The 16,807-nt window shown below is 34.8% G+C and overlaps 1 protein-coding gene across 1 annotated transcript in view; it reads left to right on the forward strand.

Moving 5' to 3' along the window:
- The first annotated feature begins 7,203 nt into the window (after positions 1-7,203).
- Positions 7,204-16,807, forward strand: part of LOC129437880 (alpha-2-macroglobulin-like protein 1) — a 28,879-nt gene continuing 19,275 nt past the window's right edge. The window contains exons 1-19 of the mRNA XM_073863532.1: positions 7,204-7,362; positions 7,801-7,984; positions 8,318-8,474; positions 8,604-8,656; positions 9,460-9,480; positions 9,592-9,760; positions 9,849-9,933; positions 10,018-10,141; positions 11,703-11,808; positions 11,890-11,999; positions 12,326-12,493; positions 14,799-15,023; positions 15,198-15,261; positions 15,353-15,498; positions 15,578-15,727; positions 15,833-16,042; positions 16,131-16,218; positions 16,294-16,432; positions 16,517-16,738. Of these exons, the coding sequence (XP_073719633.1) occupies positions 7,292-7,362; positions 7,801-7,984; positions 8,318-8,474; positions 8,604-8,656; positions 9,460-9,480; positions 9,592-9,760; positions 9,849-9,933; positions 10,018-10,141; positions 11,703-11,808; positions 11,890-11,999; positions 12,326-12,493; positions 14,799-15,023; positions 15,198-15,261; positions 15,353-15,498; positions 15,578-15,727; positions 15,833-16,042; positions 16,131-16,218; positions 16,294-16,432; positions 16,517-16,738 (2,492 nt within the window). The 5' untranslated portion in view covers positions 7,204-7,291. The remainder of the gene's footprint in view (positions 7,363-7,800; positions 7,985-8,317; positions 8,475-8,603; positions 8,657-9,459; positions 9,481-9,591; positions 9,761-9,848; positions 9,934-10,017; positions 10,142-11,702; positions 11,809-11,889; positions 12,000-12,325; positions 12,494-14,798; positions 15,024-15,197; positions 15,262-15,352; positions 15,499-15,577; positions 15,728-15,832; positions 16,043-16,130; positions 16,219-16,293; positions 16,433-16,516; positions 16,739-16,807) is intronic.

The raw sequence follows: 16,807 nt of genomic DNA on the forward strand, positions 1-16,807 counted from the left end.
CAGCTTGCAAAGAATCCTGCCCCCATTAATGTTTTATGTTCTATCTGGGGTAACATTAGAAATGCACACGTGGGTTGTAAGATTTCTGTTGCTAAGGTGCCATTTTACTCTTACAACTGTAATTAGTGGGAAATTATGATAATTTTTCTCTATTTCAAATGGTGTTTAAATAAGAAAATAAATCAAGGCTGAGTAATCAGTTTGTGATGTTTCTGAGACCTTAGAGTTGCATAAATCCACTGTGTGATGGTGGTCCGTTTCTCGAACGAAGTGCAGTGTTTAGGTGTTTGATTAAAAATATGGTGGTTCAAAATTAAAGCATTCAGAGTAAATCACACAGACAAACACTCTTCATATTATATTTATTTTTATTAAATCATGTCCTGTCAAATAATTAGCTATGTTATTTAATGTGGACAAAATATTAGTTTGCCTGTTTAGAAATAGAAAAATATAAATGCATATATATAAAAAAAACACTCAACTGACTGTTGACACAGATAGCTTTATTATTGTACATTTGTACAGTGCATTGACCTTTATAATCATGTTGCACTTTCTCAATTACCACTGGAAGGAGCCATTTTACAAACATGAAGTTTGAAGTTTTTTGTCTGCCCATTGTGGCTGTTGTGGGAGAACAGAACAGAAGTGAAGTCTCCATTTTTGATTATTTACTTCTCTTTATTTATTTATTTATCTATTTATTTTTTATATGTGTGTTTTGGCAGCTTGTTCCATAAATGCTGTAAATCCAAGTATTCTGGTGTAAACGCTGCTCACTCTCTGGATGGTGGCATTTATTATTCATATATCACATATTATTTATACTCATTAACTTCATACAGCAGACAATATCATTCTTATACTTTTTGTATACAATATTTTGTCAGCTCGTAGAGAAAAAGAGTTTCACTGTAGTTTTCAGAAACCGTGTGCATGTGCATTCTGTGTAAATAACATTGTTGCATGCAGTAAAACGTTAATATTGTATTATTGTAATATTCGTAATAACGTGGTAATAAGGTAATTTTGTCTTCTCCCTAAATACAAGGTTTGGCCTAAAAGAATGAGGATATTCCAATTAACACATCTAATTGCTAGTTGTTGTTATTATTATTGAGGAAGGAATGTGACTTAATTTTGTGTTTGAAATAAATGATGCTCAATGCACAATGATTGGTACCATTTTCTAGACGTGTTCAGGCACGTAAAAGGTATAAAGGTGAGGTCAACTTTACAGCTCTTTGTTGTCGGTTTTAACTGATTACACTCGACAGGTTAAGAGATTTATACTGTACTGTGGTTCAGTGCTTATTTTCCCATGTGCATTATTTACTGAATCATGAAATGACCAAATACCGCACCCGTCACTGTGTGCTCTTTAGCTTGAATAAACAGACATTTTCATTAAATCAATACTGAAAAATGGATATTGAACAAATATTATTTGCACTTAAAATTTGAACATTTGTTTCACAGACCACAGAGAGCGTTTCCTTCAAATATTATACAACTTCAAACGGTAAGCTGCACATCATGAACACAATGTTCTAGAAGAAAAATGCTTTGCTTCTGGCATATATACGTCATCAGTCCTCTTATTTACACTGTCAGAGAGCCATTTAAATTATTTTCATAGGTTTTAATAAATGCCCTAAATACATAAATTAAAGAAACATTCTCATGCATTTACTTTCAACATACTCATTTTCATTTATATGAGTTCATGCTTTTTATAACTTTTCATGCATTAAAATGTGTGTCAGGTATTTGACTTTTCCTGTTATGTCATTAATTCCAGTTTGGTTTGAATTCTTCCCTGCACCTTGTTTTCAAGGTGATAAACTAAAATAGGTAAACAAAATCTCTTACGAGTAAATAAATTAATGAATAGAATGATAATTAGTGTAACTAGTTTAAACACAAGGCATGTTCTTAATTAATGAGGCGTGACACAACAACATTTGTATTGCTCGTGTAAGGTTAACAATAAGACATTAAGAGATCCTAAAGACTGGGGAGTCTGCTGAACATTGTGTTCGGTGCATTTGCACAATGAATTTCATGTGTTTAGTGGAGCCTTTAGTGCAGTTAACCTGACTTTGTAGCGCTCCAGTTCCTTCTTTGGGTCAGGAACTGGGAAATTTACTTCCTGATACTGAAATTATTCATATTTGTATGTTGGCGTTAAAATTGCACCTTGTTTAGCAGGATCTATGAAGAGATACACCTACCACTTAAATGGATGGTTACTATACCAAAATGTAAAATAAATCTATGGGTGCAGTATTTTAATTCTCTGAGACAATAGCATATGCACCAGCCCATGTTTTGTTATCAGTTATGGTGTAATCCACACCCTCTATGGCACAATAAACGGTTTCTGGCACAATTATACATAAATTTGCTTTTTAAAAAATACTACATTTGTTATGTGCTTATAGTTAAGTCACCATCATCTCCTTTCAAACAACTTTCGGGTTTGAAAGCCATTAACCCATGAAATGTAGTGGCATTAGAAGTTTCATGCAGTTCCTTTTGTAATGGCACAAGTGACGTTCGTTATGTCATGTTAAGCCTCACCTTGTGTGATTAAGAAAAAAGTACATTATGTAGATGATGTAATCTTACCATAGACATAATATTTCACCTAGTTGTGCATCTAAACATGGGTATATTTTTATTTTATTCTTTATATGCAAGACTGATTGTTGTGCCTAAAGAACATTTTAAGTTACAAGTTAGTGTAGATTCAGTGTATTGGTTCACTGTAAAATAATTGCAAGTTAAATTAAAAATGGGTTTTGCAAGTCAATTCAACCTACTATTTTAAGTTTTGGCTTAAAAACATTGACATAATTTATAAATTCAAGTTGAAATTGTTTAACTGTTTTATTTAACTATTTTTTTTTAGTTAAGGTAACATAAACATATGTGTTGAATTGACAAAAGTGCTGCAATTTTGGCTTGGTTACTCAGAACCTAACCACTTTTCCAAATGATGTCTGACTGGTTGTGGTGAAAGTTACATTATTCAGTTCAGCTTGCCCAACCCAGAGCCTTAACTTATTAGTTAGTTCTAATTAGGTCTGTCAGGTGTAGAATACAATTTGAACATAACTGCGATAGTTTTGCATGGTCACATTTGCCATGTTTTTATGTAGCTACCACACTCGTTGTATTTATAAAGTTTCATAATAAATAATGTTTCATTTCAATAAATGACCCAAACCCCAATTCTAACCCCAACCTCTTATATGAAGGCAGCTCCAGGAAACACATTCGGACATCCTTCATATGCAGCTTAATGGAATTCTGTTTGAAATATAAACAGAGAGCACCTTTGTGATAATAACTAATCACATATTTAAAAAACGCGATACTAATGTTTTGCTAGAAATATAATCAAAATGTGTGAACAGTGAAAATATAACTTTATTTACACTAAATATGTGATCCAGACCCTTTCCTTGATGCAATTTTTTCGAACTTGATCAATCAAGTTCTCTTCATAGAATTGGTTAAAATAGATAAAGAACATATCTCAAGCGACAGGAAGTAAACCAAACTTTGGATTCGGCATGCCTTGATGCCTTCTTGCCTTGAAATTTCAGAGATTTTGGACGCAGCCATTGTGAAAAATCTCATGCATGGTCGTCTTGAAAGCACTTCACAAAACAACATCCCTCAGGGCTCAAAGGCGTGAATATTTGGAGAAATTTTGATTGATTTTATATGTTTACTTCAAATATCTATAAAGAGGATAAATATTTAATCCCTTTTCATTCCAAACGTGGCGATATGAGCCACTGAGGTTGCTAAACTGACAATAACAGTCTGTTTCATTCATATATGAAGCCTGAGGGCGCCCTTGTCCAGAGACAGTCCAAAATTGACACACAAACAAAAGTTTGGATCCGTTTCATCATGCCTTTTATAAGGGCATAGAAACTCTGCTTCTAAAAACGTTGTTTTGACGCATAAAACATGAAGACAATCAACTTGATTAGGATTGTATACACTCACCTAAAGGATTATTAGGAACACCTGTTCAATTTCTCATTAATGCAATTATCTAACCAACCAATCACATGCCAGTTGCTTTAATGCATTTAGGGGTGTGGTCTTGGTCAAGACAATCTCCTGAACTCCAAACTGAATGTCCGAATGGGAAAGAAAGGTGATTTAAGCAATTTTGAGTGTGGCATGGTTGTTGGTGCCAGATGGGTGGTCTGAGTATTTCACAATTGGCTCAGTTACTGGGATTTCAACGCAAACCTTTTCTAGGGTTTACAAATCATGGTGTGAAAAGGGAAAAACATCCAGTATGCAGCAGTCCTGTGGGGGAAAATGCCTTGTTGATGCTAGAGGTCAGAGGAGAATGGGCCGACTGATTCGAGCTGATAGAAGAGCAATTTTGACTGAAATAACCACTCGTTACAACCGAGGTATGCAGCAAAGCATTTGTGAAGCCACAACACGCACAACCTTGAGGCGAATGGACCCCACCGGGTACCACTCATCTCCACTACAAATAGGAAAAAGAGGATACAATTTGCACGAGCTCACCAAAATTGGACAGTTGAAGACTGAAAAAATGTTGCCTGGTCTGATTAGTCTCGATTTCTGTTGAGACATTCAGATGGTAGAGTCAGAATTTGGCGTAAACAGAATGAAACATGGATCCATCATGCCTTGTTACCACTGTGCAGGCTGCTGGTGGAGGTGTAATGGTGTGGGGGATGTTTTCTTGGCACACTTTAGGTCCCTTAGTGCCAGTTGGGCATCATTTAAATGCCACAACCTACCTGAGCATTGTTTCTGATCATGTCCATCCCTTTATGACCACCATGTACCCATCCTGATGGCTACTTCCAGCAGGATAATGCACCATGTCACAAAGCTCGAATCATTTCAAATTGGTTTCTTGAACATGACTATGAGTTCACTATACTAAAATGGCCCCCACAGTCATCAGATCTCAACCCAATAGAGCATCTTTGGGATGTGGTGGAACGGGAGCTTCGTGCCCTGGATGTGCATCCCACAAATCTCCATCAATTGCAAGATGCTATCCTATCAATATGAGCCAACATTTCTAAAGAATGCTTTCAGCACCTTGTTGAATCAATGCCATGAAGAATTAAGGCAGTTCTGAAGGCAAAAGGGGGTCAAATACAGTATTAGTATGGTGTCCCTAATAATCCTTTAGGTGAGTGTATGGTGTATATGTGTTCTTCCAGTCATGTCGGGTATTTTAATAACAAATACAGTATATTATAATGCAACACTTATCAACATAGCCTTTAGCACTGTAGAATACAATAAAAAGTTATATCGTTGATTCTTTTTGGAATCCGCAGTCACAAAAGCTCACATATGGTTATTCAAAAAACTCGACTTCTGTTATCAAGTGAGTTTGTAGCAAAACATGGTTTTAATCCCACCATTTTTCCTGTTTTGACAGTGTGCTAAGATAGTATGCTAGCTAAGCTAACGTGCACCTGAAATTTAAAAATAGGTTTAGGAATGGTAAAGCTCATTCAAATGTTTATTTTTGTAAGAAAGGCATTTGACAAAAAGTCAAAGACATTTATTCAAAGAAAAAACCCCACTAAATCGATGGTTGTATGTAATTATAAGTAATTATAATAATAACAAAAGTGTGATAATTAGATGCCATAACCAGTCCGAAGAGGTGTGTGTGTGTCTCCCTTGTCATTCTTACTAAATGGGGCAGTTTAAACAACATAACAATACACTAAAAGAATGCTTAGAAGATGTGAATAAACAAATGTTATAGCATTTAGCTGTTTCTCTAAATAAATTCACATATTATAGTTTTAAAGGCATTATCTTTATCATTGAAACAGAACATGGTAACACCTGTGGCACACAAAACATTCTGTCTGTACAATAAACTTCCAAGTGTCTGCTTTCAAATGAGCAAAGGCTTCGTGAATTGTATCTCCTATTTTTTAAAAGGAGGGTAAATGCTGAAGGGGTTAAAATAGACAAAAACAGAGAAATCTATACATTAAATGATATCATAACCCCAACCCCAAGCAAACATGGTTAAAAAATAGAAAATTAAAGAGAAATCAGTACATAATATGACACAAAAGATTGTATCGTATTAAGTAAACTGGAAGGACTGCCGTATCATATGCACGCAAAATTGTGCTTTGGCATATGTATTGCATGCCTTTTTAAACAGCATGCTATTTTTATGCACGTTATTTAAAATTGGATTAATGTTGTAAGGAATGGGTATTGTTAAACTTTTATGAAAAGTTTTGATCCACTTCAAATGTTTACTATCTAGCAAGTGCTTGCAAAAATCAAAAGTAAATCCATCACTGCATTCATGTATTGTTTGACAATCTTTAATGAGCAATTAACAATTCCTGTAAACTATTATCTATGCTACTTATATCCTGTGTTTGTTTACACAATCAATACAAAACGATTTAAAATGTTGATTTACCCCCAGATGGCATTTTTGCAACACAATCTCATAACAATTGTATTTTATGAGATGGCTACAGTAATTCATATTATTCCACTCGTACATTTCGTACAATTTGCTTTAGCCTTTGATGTTGTGGGGAAATGTTGTGTTTTTTATGAAAATCATACTCTTTTGTATGAGTCAATTGGTACGAATTAATACGGATTAGCCAACTTGTAAAATATGAAGTCACGTGAGATTAGATTAGTTAGACTGACAACAAGGAACATACTGTACCTCAAGCTATGAACCACATTTTTCAAATCTTTATGTTTGTGGTTACAGTATGTGGTTATCAGGTAACAAACTTCAAACTTTAGCAATGCGATGTTGTTGTTTTTTTAAATCTTGTTGTGTTATGCTTTTAACATATTATGTGTCATTTTGTGTTGATTTTGTGTTAAAATAAAACAAATACATAAAGTAAACACAAAATGTGTTGTTTCATTAATAAAACAGAGATGGGTGGATTCTGGGACAACGCATTTAGTTTGTTGTCCCGGAATCAACACTAATGTGCTGTTTTTAACACATTTGTTCTATGAGTGTATCATCAACTCCTCTTACTAGTTGCTCAATGACTTCATCTTGTGACTCAATATTGTTTATGTAACTAGTAGGAATGATTATGCCGGTTCTACTTCATCAACTCCTCTTACTAGTTGCTCAACTTTCTATGCCTTGGGTGGGGTAGTAGGACAGGGAGTAGTCTGAGGTGTATAAAATGCGCAGCTCTGTGAGCAATTCTGTGTGCGACTGACAGACTCACTTTTCAAGATGACGGTGTTCGGAGTGCTGCTGACGCTGCTGCTGCTGCAGTATAATTTCAACAGTGGAGCGACTGATCCGTAAGAACATTTATCCATAATCCTTTACAATTACAGATGATATGACGAATACTAAAAGTCCAGGATTAACAGTTAGTTTAGTGTAATACACTGGATCATCTTCAGTTGGTAAAACCTAAAATATTTAAACATTTTCAACTTAAATTTTCACCTAAAGTGAAAAAATTTAGTTTGCAAAAACTTATTATTATTAATTTTTAGGCCTTACCAGTTGAAGTTGATCCAACGTTTACTTTTTACAGTGTAATATCCCGCAGACACACAGATTGGAGTTATGCTCCTTTTGAAATTGTGTGGACTGCAATAATCAATAACATTGAACTATATAGAAGAGTTATATAATCATATTTATGCATGTCAGAAATCTTTCAAAAACAGACTTTCTTTCTTTCTTTATGCATATTAAGCAATGTTTTTTTTTGTTTTGTCTTCATTCAGTACATACCTGGTGGCAGTCACTTCCCAGGCAGTGAGCGCTACTACAGAGACTCTCTGTGCACATATCATTGAGCCCAATACAACCCTTTCTTTACTGGTAACCTTGAGCACTGATAGTGGAGATTTGACCATCCTTCAAGAGAGTTCCATTAAAAAGGCTTACGTCAAATGTGTGAAATTCACGGTCAGTATTCTGGATTTACTGGTCATTCCCGTTTCCGTTACATAATAATCCGCTTATTACAAAATTGAAGTCAAAGAACTCATTGATAGATTTGCATGCAAAACTTCTATTCAGCTGTATTGAGTATAGTATGTTTAACTAAATTTGTCTTTTTGTCTTTTTTGAGTCCATGCTTTGTTATACTCCCAAAGTCATGTTTGTAGTCCTTAAATACACTAAGGCATCATTATTTATCAAACACACCAAGCATGAAGCATGGTGCATTCATGAAACACGGGAAGGAGAAGAACTTGAGTTGAATGTGTTTTCATGTCCCTGCTTTGCATCTTCCAGGTTCCCGTCGTCCTTACGGACACTGTGGCAACAGTCTTTGTTCAAATCGAGGGAGCTCAAACGTCCTTCACCAAAAAAACTCAGATTCTCATAAAACCTTCACTGAAGCTCATTCTCATCCAAACAGACAAGCCAATTTACAAGCCAGGGGAAACCGGTATTTCTTCGTCCTTAACAATTACTATTAAAATGCATATTCATCAATTCTAAACTTGTTCAAATGACCATACTCTCAAGGTACTGCTTGCATGTTGATATTATATCTTTGTTATTTTGTCATCCACAGTGAAATTTCGCATCGTATCTTTGGATCCCGCTTTCTTGACTTACAATCAGAGGGTAAAATTCAATTGATTTTATTTGTGACACTTTAGTCAGTAAAATGTCCTATAACACTGTTATGGTCAGCAGTAGCCTAAGGAGACATGTACACCAATGCGTTGGCACCTGCAGTCGATGTAAGTTTTGTAAGAAGCTTTACACTTTTCAAAAACAGCAGAAGCTAGTAGATTTTTTCCGCAATGAGTGCCGGCGCTCAGCATTTTATCGGCGCCCAGAGTTGAAAAATGTTAAACTTTTGGGGTGGTTTCCCGGACAGGGATTAGACTAGTCCTAGACTAAAATAAATGTAAGAGCTGTCCAAACTGAAAACAACTTGCACTGACATATTTTAAAATACATCAGTGACCTTTTTTTTGCCTCAAAATGCACACAAGTAATGTTTTTAAGGTGTGTTTGTTTAAACTAGTTATATTTCATAATTAAACTGAGGCATAGTCCTGGTTTAAGCTAATCCTTGTCCGGGAAACCACCCCTGGGTGATTAGCTCGTCAATCATACTTTTCACTCGGCCGTCCAATCACAGAAGAGGAGAGGCGGGACTAATACCACAACAACCTAATCATTGTAAAATGATTTATAAACAAAACAGAAGTATCATAACAACCAAAGCGTCCAGTTGAAAAAATGCTGCCAAGCACCCACAGTTGGCATCCGCCTGGCATTTTCAGCCGTGTTTAAATGCTTTGGTGTACACGCCCCCTGAGGAATGATTTAATGATATGAAGTTAATGTTGAACTGTGCTTTTAGTATATAATTGTACTCTTGATCATACTCAAAGTGTTTTCTTTATCTTTTGCAGTTTCAAACAATAGAGCTCCAGGTACAGTAAAAATTCCTTCAAGCACCTCTTCATGTTTTTTACATTAGCTACTGTAAATGAATTATGGATCTCACTGCGAGTTTGATAATTATGTGCCACTACTCTTTATAGGATCCGAACTTTAATCGCATTAATCAGTGGTTGAATCAGACAACTAAGAGTGGCATCTTAGACCTGTTCCACTCCACATCAGCGAATGCCATGCGGGGTTCCTACACCATTAATGCTTGGGATGAGAAGAACCAACAAACAACACAAAGCTTTGAATTGGATGAATATGGTAAGAATTAGAAAACTTCACTTTTTCTTTTCCTAACTTGTCACTGTAAATTTCAAATATTTATTTTGTTTGACATTGTTTCTTGTAGTTCTGCCAAAGTTTGAAGTCACCACAAATTTTCCAGATGTTGTAACCTTCGTGGACACGGAGTTTACACTGCAAGTTTGCGCCAAGTAAGCTATCGAATAAATCGTGAACAGGACCCCCCCCCCAAAAAAAAATCAGCATGTAAATTAACCTTATTTTACTGTCTGCAGATACACATATGGGAAGCCTGTGCAGGGGTCTGTGACTGTTGAAGTGTGTGGAAGATCATATTATTACTGGTTTCGTGGACCTTTGCCTGAAACGCCCGGGAAATGCAAGAACTACACTTTAACGGTTTGTTAGCAGCTAATAATCCGACAAACATTATAATAACCCTTCTAGTTTCTGTTTGAATAAATCTGTTGCATAAGAAATCAAGGATCAGTAACACTTTTTATGAAGCCAATGCATTATACCTTTTATGCTATATTATGTATACTGCCCTACAAAGCCAAAGCGCAGTAACTACGCATTTGGTCAAAATTGAGTTAAGGGTTGAAATGGGCTTTGTGAGATCTGTTGTGTCTTGTGACAAAGTCTCCTGGTTCGATTTTGTCCCATTTCAGAGAAACGTGTGTGCCAAAATTGCAGTTACATGTTTAACTGGCTGGTGTAAAAAACATTAAGGGCATTTTTCTCGGTTTCAGTGTTTGCGTAGTTACAGCACCTTTGTAGGGTCTACTAAATAATTCCTGTAGAATGTTTATAAACAGGCATTTCCAATTGGATATAAATGATTAAAGTGAGAAAATGTAAGTTTATCAAATTTTCCAATGGAAGTAACTTTTTAAGTTGATCCAACTTTTACTTTTTAGTAACAATGTGAATTTTATTGTGTGTAATGAATCTTCATACACTTAAAGGCGGAGTACACACTTATAGCCAATTAGCAGTAAGGGGGCGTGTCTTCTAAAAGACATGGTTGCATAGACAGTAAAAGAAAGCATTGTTTCCTGGGTTGGTATGTGTGGGGCGGGTCTATCAAAAGAAAGTCCAGATTCTTTTGGGGTAGGGGCGCGTTTGTTTAGGTGATTTCAAATATCAACACTTGCTTTCAAACATTGTGCACTCCGCCTTTAAACGTTATTTAAAAAAAGGTAATTTTATTGTTTTTGTAACCATTGTTATGATTTAGTAGATGATGTATTGTAAGTTAGACTGTAAAAATTCCTTGTTGCACCAAACTTTTAAAGTAAATCAACTTGAAATTACAAATAATTTTAACTTTTTTGACTTGTGAGAAGTTAAAATAACTTAAGCTACTATTCTTACTAGTCAAGAAAGTTGTACTGAGTTTATTAAAGTAAATAAGTAAATGTAAGTTGATTAAACTTAAAAATGTAAATACAACAAGGAATTTTGCTTTTATAATGAATTAAAATGCACAAAATATCAATAAAATGTCCCAGCCTTCTAAAAATGGCTGGGTTATTTTTGACCCATCATGGGTAAATATTGGACAGAACACACCCCACACGCTGGGTTAAAATTGACCCAATGCTGGGCTGTTTTAATCCAACAGCTGGGTTATTATAATCCATGGTTGCATAACAGAAACCCAACATTGGGTTATTTTTAACCCATCATGTGTTCTGTCCAATATTTACTCATTATGGGTAAAAAAACAACCAGTTTAGAGTGAGATAACTACAATATTTTAAATCTAAATGTTAAATTATAAATATGTGTTAAATATATTTTATAATTGTTTCTGAAGACATGCTAATGTTTAATAGCAGACGTTATTTAAAAATTAAACCATGTAGATATATTTAGTAAAATAGACCATGTAAGATATACTCTACAACTCCAAATTTTGTTACTCACTCCATGTTTATGTTTTTGTTTTATTTAGACTGACAGGACTGGTTGTGCGTCTCAAGTAGTAACTGTGAGTGATTTAGGCATGAGTCAAGGAGGAGAATTTCTAGTGAATTATAAAGTTGAGGAGGATGGAACAGGTGAGAATATAGTACAGAACCGCAGTTTTTATCTCAGTTGTGCTAAAATAAGTACTAAATCATGATCTTATGATCTTCCAGGGATAACTGTGGAGAACACTGCTTCAATTTCATTTACCAGTGACGTTATCACGGTTTCCTTTGTTGATTCACCACAGATATACAGGCCTGGAATTCCATTTGAGGGAAAGGTAATTGTCTGACATTGACATTATACTGAATTGCAGATTTTGGCCTAGTTTTAGTCCAAGATCTAAGTACTCAATACTAAAATCACAAGATGCAGACTTCAACTCAAAAGCAATAACACATTTAGACTCGAAATTAATAAACTGTTCTTACTTCACAATCTCATGGTAGTTCGTACGTATTTTATGAGGTGGTGATGATCATACATTTTTGTACAATTCATCATACTAATCTGTAAAACACATACCAAGTCCTGTGAGAGCAGGCTGGATAATCTTTACTAAGTAATCTTAATCTTGATGTCTTTCTTCACGTGGGCTTTTTTAAGGTTTTGGTCTCTGATATGCATTCTCAACCGATGAAAGATCAAACCGTCTATCTTATTCTGCAATATGGTGAAACTATAGTGAATGTGACACTTGTAACAGGCATCGATGGTTCAGCTCCATTCTCCTTCCAAACTACAGAATGGAATAATGCACAAGTCTCTATACAGGTTGGTGCTCTTTATATTTGAATCAATATTACAATCAAATTTAAAGGAATATTCCATTTTCTTAAAAGAAAAATCCAGATAATTTACTCACCACCATGTCATCCAAAATGTTGATGTCTTTCTTTGTAGACGAGAAGTTGTGCTTTAAAAGTGTATATTTGTTATTTTTATTGTCAAAAATGACAATCGTTTTGCTAGATAAGACCCTTATGCCTCGTTTGGGATTGTTTATAGACCTTTGAAACTCTGTTGAAAAAAACTGTTATGTGTTGAGTAAAGTGTTAAGTGTTGGTGTCCATTAAAGTCCATTAAAATGAGAAAATCCTGCAATGTTTTCTTAAAAAAACATAATTTCTTCTCGACTAAACAAAGAAAGACATCAACATTTTGGATGACATGGTGGTGAGTAAATTATCTGGATTTTTCTTTTAAGAAAATGGAATATTCCTTTAAGCAATATTACTCTACTAAACATTATTTATACTCTATATATATACTCTATATATACTAAGATATATATATATATATATATATATATATATATATATATATATATATATATATATATATATCTTTCTTTCTTTCTTTCTTTCTTTCTTTCTTTCTTTCTTTCTTTCTTTCTTTCTTTCTTAATTGCTTCCATCCTTTCTTTCTTTCTTACTTAATTGCTTACATCCATCCATCCATCCATCCATCCATTTTTCTTAATTAATTGCTTTAATTCTTTCTTTCTTTCTTTCTTTCTTTCTTACATAATTGCTTCCTTTCGTTCTTTCTTTCTTTTTTCTTAATTGCTCCTATCCATCCATCCATCCTTTCTTTCTTACTTAATTGCTTCCATCCATCCATATTTTCTTACTTAATTTGCTTAAATCCATCCATCCATCCTTTCTTTCTTTCTTTCTTTCTTTCTTACGTAATTGCTTCTATCCTTTCTTTCTTTCTTTCTTTCTTTCTTTCTTTCTTTCTTTCTTTCTTTCTTTCTTTCTTTCTTTCTTTCTTTCTTTCTCTATTGCTTCTATCCATCCATCCATCATCAATCCATCCTTCCTTCCTTACTTAATTGTTTCCATCCATCTTTTCTTACTTGCTTAAATCCATCCATCCATCCTTCTTTCCTTAATTTCTTTCTTTCTTTCTTTCTTTCTTTCTTTCTTATGTAATTGCTTCCGTCCATCTTTTCTTAATTAATTGCTTTCATCCTTTCTTTTTTTATTACTTCTATCCATCTATCCATCCATCCTTTCTTTCTTATTTAATTGCTTCTATCCATTCATACATCAACCCATCCTTCCTTCCTTATTTAATTGTTTCCATCCATCTTTTCTTACTTAATTTGCATAAATCCATTCATCCATTCATATTTTCTTAATTAATTGCTTTCATTCTTTCTCTCTCTCTTCCTGTCTTACAAAATTGCTCCCATTCATCTTTTCTTAATTAATTCCTTTCATCCTTTCTTTCTTTCTTTTTTCTTTTTTCTTTCTTGCTTCTATCCATCCATCTATCCATCCTTTATTTCTTATTTAATTGCTTCCATCCATCTTTTCTTATTTAATTGCTTCCATCCATCCATCCATCCATCTTTTCTTAATTAACTGTTTTTATCCTTTCCTTTTTTTTTCTTAATTGCTTCCATCCATCCATTTATCGTTTCTTAATTAATTCCTTTCATCTTTTCTTTTTTCCTTTTTTCTTTATTGCTTCTATCCATCCATCCATCCATCCATCCATCCATCCATCCATCCTTTCTTTCTTATTTAATTGCTTTCATCTATATTTTCTTACTTAATTGCTTCCATCCATCCATCTCTTCTTAATTATTTGCTTTCTTTCTTACTTTCTTACTTAATTGCTTTGATCCATCCATCTTTTTTTGCTTAATTGCTTCCATCCATCCATCCATCTTTTCTTAATTAACTGTTTTTATCCTTTCTTTCTTTTTTCTTAATTGCTTCCATCCATCCATTTATCTTTTCTTAATTAATTCCTTTCATCTTTTCTTTTTTTCTTTATTCTTTATTGCTTCTATCCATCCATCCATCCTTTCTTTCTTATTTAATTGCTTTCATCTATATTTTCTTACTTAATTGCTTCCATCCATCCATCTCTTCTTAATTATTTGCTTTCTTTCTTACTTTCTTACTTAATTGCTTTGATCCATCCATCTTTTCTTACTTAATTGCTTCCATCCATCCATCCTTTCTTTCTTTCTTTTTTACATCCATTCTTAATTGTTTCCATTCATCCTTTCTTACTTAATTGGTTTCTTCCATTCTTACTTTGTCTTTCTTTTCTTTTGTAGGCTCGCCACAAGGATGATCAAGACCAGTACTGGCCTGCACCAAAATACTATAACAAAGGCTATCTCTGGTTAAGGCCATTTTACTCCAAAAGCAAAAGTTTTCTGATGCTGATTACGTCTCCGCAAATGTTGAGCTGCACAAGCGATGCAAATGTGGAGGCCAATTTCACCATACAGGGCAGTGCACTAAAAAAGGGTCAAAAAACTCTGGATTTCTTTTACATGGTATGTTTCTTTTTTTGCCGTCTTTCTCAGTTCTTGATAATTGGCAATTTGTTTAATTGCTCAACAATCAATGCACTCAATGTACTATTGTACCTTTAAATGAACAGAATGTCACTTCGAATGAAAATGTAAGAACAGCAATGCCAATGCCACATGATTATTTTCCACCCTCAGGTTTACTCCAAAGGCAGCATGGTTCAAAATGGCCGTATCTCTCGCAAAGTGCAATATGGAAAAGGTAGGAAATCTCAAATTATAGAAAGTTGCAATGATTATTGAGTCTCATTCGCTTTCAACGAACAGTGTTCCCAAATCTTCCTTCATTACAGAAAACAATGGTAAACTGGCATTCACAATAAAAAAGACAAAAGCCCTTTCACCATTCGCCCAGGTGCTGGTGTACACAATTCTCCCCACCGGAGAAACAGTAGCAGACAGTTTTGACTTCCCCATTGATCAGTGCTTGCCAAACAAGGTCAGAAAATACCCAATCAAATCCCAATACTCCTTTATGATGGCCCTCTTTAATATTTATTTGTCTGTGCTCCAACAAGGTCTCCTTAAGTTTCTCATCTTCCACGGCGCTGCCTAAACAGACAACAACTCTTAACCTGAAAGCCCAACCTGGTTCCTTGTGTTCAGTGAGATCTATTGATCAGAGCGTGCTGCTCTTGAGACCAGAAGCTGAGCTTAATGCAGCCTATGTAGGTCACATTATAAGAGTTGGAATATGTTTAGCTTCATTGTCAATAAATGTACTATTATTTTGAAATGCCGATTCATCCACTTAATGTCTTACTAATCTACAGGTTTTTGGAATGTTACCAGTCCCATTGTTAACAGATTACCCATATCAAGTATATGACTATGATGTATACAACTGTATAAGTAATGGGAATCCTGACATTCAGCCCGTGGAGCCCGTTGACCCCATTATGCCCCTAAGGAGGGAAAGACGCTCACGCTTCTATAAACCTAATTATTACCAATTTAAAAATGATGCCTACAGTGCCTTTAAAGTAAGATAAAGTTTCTTTTTAGTTTTAGTTCATCGCTATCCATTTAATAACTGGACATGCTAATATGTTAATGCTTGCTTTTTACTAGGGAATTGGAGTTAAAATTCTTACCAACTCTGATGTAAAAGAGCCCATTTATTGTTATTATGAGAGGGTGCCAGTGATAGAAGCTGTGGGTAAGTAATTACATTTTTGTTTATAGTATTTAGTACTTTCCTTAAATCTATAATCAACTTAAACTGTTACAATAGATGCAATCCCAGCTCCAGTTGCAGATGTTGAAGGTGTTGCAGCAATTGCAAAGGAGGCTCCAGGTAGTAGCAGTCCTGTACAGGATACGGTCCGCAAGGACTTTCCGGAAACGTGGATATGGGATCTTGTGTCTGTCGGGTGTGTATACCTACAGTCACTTGTAATATAATACAAATAAACAATCATCCTCTATGCAATAATTCTTCAATTTTTATTTATTAGGAGAACTGGATCTGTAAATCTTAAAAAGACTGTCCCTGACACCATCACAACATGGGCAACGGGTGCTTTCTGTACATCCTCTGTTGGTTTCGGAGTGGCTCCCAGCACTAATATCACTGCCTTCCAGCCGTTCTTCGTCAGCCTCACGCTTCCCTACTCTGTCATTCGTGGAGAAGAGCTCATCCTCAAAGCCTCAGTGTTCAACTACCTCTCCAAATGTATTATGGTGAGGCGCCCTAATATTCCTACTGCAATAATATGCATGTGACTTTCGATATTTCAGTATTGCAT

This window comes from Misgurnus anguillicaudatus, chromosome 24 (genome assembly GCF_027580225.2).
Source record: "Misgurnus anguillicaudatus chromosome 24, ASM2758022v2, whole genome shotgun sequence".
NCBI lineage: Eukaryota > Metazoa > Chordata > Actinopteri > Cypriniformes > Cobitidae > Misgurnus > Misgurnus anguillicaudatus.